Raw genomic sequence first — 8,863 nt, forward strand, 5'->3', positions numbered from 1 at the left:
CATTGTTAAGTGGATACAACACACATCTTCACAGTTTGGCACAGCAAGTTAGGCCTACATATAAAACTGGTATAACCTGAATATAACCGTGTCACCTGTAGGAATTCTTGGAAGATAAGCTTACCTGAAATTGCAGATGACACATACAGTCTGTTGTGCCTAAACTGTGATTAATCGCCCGTGTAATTTCAATTTATAGCCTCCGATGCCCCTGGAGACCACAGGACAACATTACACTATTCAACCCCCCATTTGGCAAATTAGAGGAACACTAATCTGACTCAGATGGTCTCAGAAGGCCAGCACTGCAAGAGCTGGTTAATGGGGAATACCGTTGAATTTCAGCTTTGAAATGTGTTATTGTGTGCACTTCAACAGTTTGTTTAAGTGAACATTCACCACTTTCTCTCATGGGCGGAAACAAGAGCCTGTATAATGTCACACTGACGTGCAGCTCCATAGATAAATAACTGGAAAAGATGACCCAGGAAAATCTGGAAATAAGACTTCATTTTCTGGTTTGGACCCTATAGCACTACTACAATATAAAAATCACTTAGATGCAGTGGTGTAAAGAGTAGGAATGTCCTACTCAAGTACAAGTATTATTACTTTGCTGACATTTTGCTTAGAAGTAAAAGTACTGGTGTAAAAATATACTCAAGTAAAAGTAAAAAAGTAGCTCATTAAAAAATGTACAGTAGAGTAAAAGTTAATGAGTTACTTTTTAGAAAAGAGAACGTTGTTACATGTGATCTTTTCCATGATACATTTTCTTTCAAATTAGATTCTTTTAATTAGAACATTTGGAAATTACAAAATAAAGTGCACAAAATAAAGCCAGATTACTCTTCTCACTGTGAATGGCTCCACAATTTGTCAATTTACGCTGGTCCAGTTTCTGACGTTCATGGAGAGCCACAAAATCTGTACCCTGTAATGGATGTGATTTAAAATGTAGTGAAGTACAATACTTCAGTAAAAAAGTTACTTAAGTAAAAATAAAGTACTCAAAAAAGCTACTGAATTACAATAACATGAGTAAATGTAATTAGTTACTTCTACCCCACAAACTCCACCTTCCTCACCTCCTTCTATTATGAGTGGAGCTGCTCCAGGCTGTAGCCTACTTCAGCACAGCATCCCATATTACAGTTTTAGGCTTTGGGAAATAATTGTTCATGGTCATAAAAAAATAATTGGGCTGTCCTAGGTCATATGAATAACATATGTGAATTCTCAATTTAATGCCGTAATCCCCTTTAAGTTCCACATGTCAGTATTCAAATTCCACAGACAGAAAAAAACGGCTTGTCAATCTTCTGAAATATTATAATGGTATTTCTCCACAGAGTTAAAGACCCCCAGCAGAGGCAGGTGTGTGTGTGGTTATTGTTGATGCAGGAACAGGCTGATGATGCCCTGAATGAGCCATCAAGAGGTTTTTACATGCACAGCTGGTCCTCGGGTTTGCTCTCCCGCTCCCCTCCATGTCCTGGGAGCATGTTAAAAGACACAAAGGAGCAAGACAATTAGCCATATAACAATGCATGTCTGCACTAATTGGGGGCATTGGGACAACCAGCCATTATTCATTTGCTCATTTATGCTCTTCGCTCTGTAACTGAGTGGAGAATGCTGATTTGTACAACAGAAGTTCATAATAGACCTTACTCAGGTTCTTCAGGGTTTTTTTTAGCACTGTCTATATATAAATTATATTGTAAATGTGTTTTTAAATGTGCTTAGACTTAATGGTCAGTTGTGCAATCCCAATTTTGCTCAATTGCAGGAGTTAGATGGGGATTTTGTGATAAGAAACAACTTAATTTGAGAAGCTCATCATATTTCTCGTGGGAGAAGGCCTTAGAATAAATGATCACAGGATTTGTTATTTCCCAACATGTTTATTATATGTTTACATCTTCAGAAAGCTAATTAAAATGGCAAGTTCAAACATGTCCTTCTCATGGGATTGCATCATGTAACAGTGCACTGCGTTGCCAGCTTAAAAGCTCTGGCTTTTTTTTCCCTGACATGAGTTTTGATTTATCATTTGTGGTCAAATGCATTGTGTTTTTCCCACTGCACTACTCAACCCTCTGATTTTGAAGTTTTCATCTCTACATGATACAGGAAATTGCAAAACTATGGGGACAATGTAGTGGAATTGGTTATTATTGCTGTAAACTCAATAAATCACAAGATACTGTACATGAAACTTGTATTTCTAATCAATGCATATGAAGAGAAAATACTATCAGTTATTGATTTTTGCCTGTATGTTAAAACTTCCAAAACAGTTAGTATGAGTATTGTGACAAATTTAACTGAAATGATCCATCAACATTTCCAGACTTCTGATGTCGTCAGTGCACACACAGGGTTTCAACTGTATGATGTTTACTTCGGTTTGAAATACAACAATGACTTTGAATGCACCATTAACTTAAATCATGTAATTTCGGCTCAGGGTTTCCTTTAACTTAGTTGTTTCCTTATCATTCAAATTAGGTAAGAGAAACCTCACTTTCTAAGAGATCTTATACAACTTTTCTGATGTGGTGGTAAGGCAATAGTGTTTGGCTGGTGCAGGGAATAGATGTTGAATCAATGCATTTCTCACTCTGACAAGGTACTGTGCAACTTAATCTGTCCCACTGCAGAAATGGGGTTCAAGTTTTTTTTTTTTTTGGTTTAGCAGTGACTCAATCTCATACTAATGGGCCTCACTTATTTGTATGTAAGTGGTGGGTGGCAAAATTGACCTTACATTTTTATTTGTGACTTATGTATCGAATTGATGTTTTCTAACATGTTTCTAACATGTAAGCAAAATGTTCTCTGACTCGTGCACAGGTGAGTTTGAGTTTATGGCAAAAACAACTATTTCCACTCCACTGTCCCAATACCTTTTGCCTATCATGTCACATCTACAGAGACCATTCATCATACTAGTCATCTGTCTGCATACCTTTCTCTCCATTTCATAACTAGTTACAAATGTGCAAGCAAAAAATACTTTATATGAATGCACTTACTGTCTTTAAAATACAAATTTAATGAGATTATGGAAAAATAACTAATTTAATTGAACTGCTCCAACACCTTTGCTTCTTACTTATTATCCTGACAAACCAAGATCATACAAGGCATTTGTATGCATATGGTAGTTTTCTCTCTTTCAGCTCCACTGGGGGACATTATGTCTCATCATGCCCTAATGAGAAATGGGATAAATATTCATTATCTATTCCCAGGCGTGAGATACACTGTAGTTACATCATGTAGCCTACCCACATTGAGTTGCCCTTATCATGTCCTCATAGTTTAGGTTTCCTTTTATTTATAGTAATTTTATTGCTTTAGATGAATTAGAGAATCATAAATTGGATGCTATGTCACACTCTAAAAATGAAACCAAAGGTGATCTATCACATAAATTCAATGGAACGTCCTCTGGCTTTTATCTTGTTTCATCTTCCTCCACTGGAGGACACTGTGGTATCGGTATCTGTCCAACCAGCAGGAAAAGGTCTCTTTAATAAATAGTGGCTCTCAATATCGATTGCAATAATGAAACAAAAAGTAATATGATAAGGACTGCAAAATAAAGGCGCTTTATTAAAGAAGGATAGTATCTGTATTCAAAATAATGTTCAAAAGTCCCCATCTAATAAAGTAGCTCAATTGAGGAATGCCTTTTATCCTTATTGAGAATAAATAGCCTATTAGATGTTATCCCTTCATGAACACTGACATTTTCTCTGCCCACTGCTTGGATCTTTGTGCTGTGTAAATCCTAATCCTAACAATGTTTTATCAGTGTTATCTTGTCTATTGGGTGCAGCCAGTGAGGGGACAGATGCAGTCATCTGTATTGATCTCAGGTAATTGGAGGCTGAGGGAAAAGGAGTCTAGAGTCAATGGACCATGGAAAATAGATCCAACAACTGTTACCTGTCTGTGAGTATAAGAACACAGACACTCTGCTGTGTGACTACTTTGGCAGAGCGGGATCAGGGTGTTAGGGACTCAGTCCACTTTAGACCTCATTATCTTATACTGATCTTCTCAGGTAAGAGTGTGACCTCTCAACAGCCTTCTACATTCATTAGTCTGACACCATTTTTATAATGAAAGCTAGCAATTACTTTACATTCAATCATAAAGCCTGAGTGATAAATATCCTAAACAATATCTGATCTGTATTGTGTGACTGTGTTTTTTCTTGTTAAGCTCCCTTCTTCCCCCTTCTCTCCCTGCAGAAATGCCATCAGAAGAGTTTGTTCGTGGGATGCTCTATCTGTCCCTCACTGTAGTCGGAGTCCCGGGGAACACTGCAGTCATCTTGGCGTTCCTCCTGGCGCTGTACCAGGAGAACCGGCTCCTCCCAGCTGATGCCATCATCCTGCACCTGGCCTGCGTCAACCTGCTGGTGGTGGGCGTGCGCTGTCTGCTGGAGACCCTGGCCTCCTTCAGCCTGGCCAACGTCTTTGGAGACACGGGCTGCAAGGCAGTGATCTTCGTCTACCGGACGTCACGCTCCCTCTCCATTTGGCTCACCTTTGTCCTGAGTGCCTACCAGTGCCTGAGCATTGCCCCTCCTGGCTCGCGCTGGGCCTCCGTCCGCGTCTTGGCAGCCCACTATCTGGGCCTCGTTTTCCTTGTCCTCTGGGTCATCAACACCTGCATGAGCTCAGCGGCCATACTCTTCTCCCTGGGCACCCAGAACGACTCCAGCCTCATGAGCCACGGCATCAATGTGCAGTTCTGCTATGTACGCTTCCCTTCCAAGCTGTCCAAGCAAGCCAACGGGGCGGCCCAGGTGGGCAGGGACGTGGTGCCCATGGCCCTCATGACCCTGGCCAGCCTGATCATCCTTGTTTTCCTTTACAAACACAGCCAGCAGGTGAAGGGGCTCCGCAGCAGCAGCAGTAGCAGCGGGGGGAGCGGTGGGTCCGAGCAGCGAGCTGCCAAAGCCGTGGTAGCACTTGTGACCTTGTATGTGGTCCTGTATGGAGTGGATAATGGGCTTTGGGTGTACACTCTCACTGTGAGGAAGACCATGGGTTCCTCGATGATCTCTGACCTGCGTATATTCTTCTCCTCGCTCTATGCGGCGCTGAGCCCCCTGGTCATCATTGCCTCCAACAGAAAGGTGAATGGCAGGCTGAGGTGTGTGGTGCAGGAGAAGCCGATTCAGGATAAAGCAAAAACTCTCTCTGCTATGTGAGGACTGCTGGGACTATTGATTACTTCTGCGGCATCAAAGGAAGCCATGATGAGGACTGAATCATTCTGACATCTGTCTTTGTATTTATTGGGTACATTATGTCTGGTTTAACCACTTCTATCCCGTTTCCCCTTAAATTTGCTCTTCAGTAACTTCAAAGTTAGAAAAAAGATTTTTTCCATTCTGTACCACAATGTCACATACATATTCCGTATATCCTTGCTCCAATGCTTCAATGAAGCTATAGCACGGTTATATTGACTGAAATATTCAAACCCATGGTGCCATTTTTTATGGCTGCACCGTTACATAAAATGGAAAAAATCAAGATGCACATCACATTTCCCTGTAATTCAGAATGACATATTTGGTATCTTTGGAAACCTTGGGGTCTTGACTAGAATTGAAAATAATTTGTGGGTTTGAACAAAGCTTGGCAGCAAAACATGTTTGTAATGATGGACCTGCATGAGGGAAGGTGGGAGAAACTCTTCTTTTCTCTGTGCCGGTTGTAGTGTGTTGTAAAGATAACGCATTGTACATTGTGAAGCAATAGTAATGAAGTTCTTTTTCGACATTTACAGAAATCTCTTGTTTTGTGAAACATTTCAGATATGTTGTAAACTTGATGATGAGAGTTTAGCAACTGGCAAGTAGCTTTTGGATGGGGAGGCCTATGTGTGGGCATGGGGAGCCGACTGTCTTAATGATTTAACCTGCATAATAAAAGAGAGAGACTTAACGAGCCTATTCTATCATAACGACCCTGTTGCTCAATATAACGCTGCATGAATCTCAGCCGATCTGGCCACATATTGCTTTGTTTGTTCATTCATTATGCTCCCTCCATCTTAATTGGGTGGAAGAATTATAACTGGATGACTTAGGGCTCAATGTAGCTGTCAAATGACTTCCAGCTGCCTATTTAGTTATAATTAAGGCTTTGAATAGAATCTGGGAAATGTCCCGTGCTAATGAGACAGGTTAATTGCCCCACAGAGAGTTGGCTAAAACCTGATGGGAAAACCGTAGGCTATTCTTCAAAAAAAAAAGGAAAAAAGAAAAAGATGTTCATTAACTTTCTTTCAAAATATCATGTATGATGCATCTTGTTGAATACTCAACAAAGTGCTGATCATCTGACAATGTGAGTCTAGGTTCTACTGCTGCAGTCATTAGATTAGGAGACTTTAAGGACATGAAGCTAGTTCTTGGGGAAAAAAAAAAACCTTGAGAGAGTTTACTGTGGATGTGGCAATGTGGAAATTTAGGAGTCATTATGTAATTGCCATGTCTTGGAGAAGCAGAGGCAGGGAGAAAGGGTGAGGACATAACAACCTCTGTGAGTGACAGTCCAAAAGACATAAATGGGGCTGCCAGCACTCTGTGATCCAGCAATAACTCTTAAGCGCAATCAGTGCAGTGCTATTCAACTGCTGCCGCAATGCAGGTAAGGAGGAATGTGACTTCCCTTATCGTGCTTGTGTAGAACTGTTGCATTCACCCAGCAGGTTAATGTCAAAGGATATTAAAGACTATAAGAAAAGGTTGATCATTCATCTTTATTGTAAAAATTACAACCATTAAGCCCCTCGGCAATTCGACTTCATTCGTTGCAACGCTCTCTCCAGACGATAAATTCCATGTTTCTTACTCTTCACACCACTGAAATCTGATTGGCACATTACACAGACTCCGGTGGAATGAAGGATAGAATACATGGATGGTTTCATTAGGTAGTAAGTGCGCTGACACCTCTGGTGAGGAATCACTGGGAATGGGACACTTCACATGGATGATTCCCTTCAACTGCTTTCAATGATGTCATTCAGCTTTTTCCTGTCGGGAAAGAAGTGGCAGGATTAGTTAAAAGGAACGAATACATGAAAAACAGGTTCCATTTATGTCTACACATCTCTTCATCTCTTCCTGCGTGTGTGTGTGTGTGTGTGTGTGTGTGTGTGTGTGTGTGTGTGAAGGGTGTGCCAGGCAGGCCTCTCCCTGCACAAGACAGGACCTGTTTACACCTTTTTTTCCATTCCTCTTGAGTCTTTTGAGCTCCGCTAAATGCCTCATAGCGCTGCTAAACATGTAGAGACCAAACCCACACAAACGCAACTCTCTATTACTGCCCCACTTTCCTGTCACCAACCACTTTCAGCTCAATAATACATTCTGCCTTTACCCCCCAAGACTTTACATTTTTCAGATAAAACAGAAGATGCAATAACCTGAAAAAAGTAGATTGTCATCTGTTGATACATTAGTATCTTTCCAACCTCAACTCACCTGGTTGAAGATGCAAGAATTGAAGTGCAGCTACCTGGGAAAATAAAGCAGAACAAAACATCAATATGTGACATTTATCAAAAGACATAAACAAACAAATGCCAACAAATGCTGTTTCTTTTCACTCTGTCCACATTGCTGTTTCTTTGCCTATAGTCAGATACACCATGCAACGTTAGGCTTTCCAAACCTGTACAAAATCCACACAAAACCAAGTTAAAGTTGCCAAGTTGTCCAAAGCGGTGGGATAACTGAAGTCGAAGGATTGCAGTAATCCCGCCAGCCAATCCATCCCTGCTGTGCCTGATGTCAGTCTATTTACCTGTACCAGGTACAGGCATTTTAGTCTCCCGCATCCACCAATGGCGTCGCAGCAGGAAGAGTAAGCCTTGCCCCTTTTCTGCCTTGAAGCCGGTCTACACCCTAATATAGCCCTCTTGCTCAGGAACAGATTGTCAAACCCAAACCCATTCCCTCCCCCTTCCACAGGCAACGTATTACACAAACATCAGAATCAAGATCGCTTTGTTCACTATGTACAATATACAGGAATTTGTGTTGGTTACACTGATGCAGGGGCGTATCGCCTGCTAACATGGTACAGTGACAACAAACATGATTCAACAATCAATCACATACACAGTACACTTCCAGTATCAATTCAAAATAATTTGATAACGACACATTAAATCATTCTGAAAGCACCATCCACCCAGCACATCATTTGTTTCTCAAGTAGCCATTAAATCCAGTAACCTCTAACATTTATTTTACAGCCAGAGCCAGAAGTTATTAATCCCATAAAAGTCTTTTTTTCTGATGATCTTGACATTTAAAACACATAAAATTCTTCCTGTATTTAGGGAGAACACTCACTGACCATACTAACCGGAAAGTTTGTGGCTTGTTTACGGTGGTGAAAACATATGTAGTAAACATAACCTGTGATACTTCCAAAACCCACATTTTATGGAAATGAGAGACATAATAAGTCTTTTTAAGTTTACTGATTCCGTCTTTGCCTTTCCTTCAGAGAGAGTGAGAGAGAAAGTAAAAACCACAAAACAGCTTATGCAAAACAGCTAATTCAGTACTTTATCTAAGTGCACTACTGATTGTAATTCCAGTGTCCAGCAAAGGCATCATGAACAAATTTCAAATCTCACACATTATGATTCCTTGCAGTGCTCATTTGGTGAACTGCCCAGCACCAATGGTAAAGATATTTAAATTACATGAACGCAATGGGCTCTAAACACTACTTAAGAATACCAACCAGGATGTGACACGTTTAACACAATTTTGATTTTATTTTCTGCCCCTTAGGTTAGTGAGTTG

At 40.6% G+C, this 8,863-nt stretch overlaps 1 protein-coding gene across 1 annotated transcript; it reads left to right on the forward strand.

The window, feature by feature from the left end:
* Window positions 1-4,270: 4,270 nt before the first annotated feature.
* ora2 (olfactory receptor class A related 2) lies at window positions 4,271-5,236 on the forward strand. Its single transcript, XM_071899931.2, has one exon. The coding sequence runs from the start codon at window positions 4,271-4,273 to the stop codon at window positions 5,234-5,236; it is 966 nt and encodes a 321-aa protein (XP_071756032.2).
* Window positions 5,237-8,863: the final 3,627 nt, after the last annotated feature.

The sequence above is a fragment of the Centroberyx gerrardi genome, chromosome 5 (assembly GCF_048128805.1).
Source record: "Centroberyx gerrardi isolate f3 chromosome 5, fCenGer3.hap1.cur.20231027, whole genome shotgun sequence".
Taxonomy (NCBI): domain Eukaryota; kingdom Metazoa; phylum Chordata; class Actinopteri; order Beryciformes; family Berycidae; genus Centroberyx; species Centroberyx gerrardi.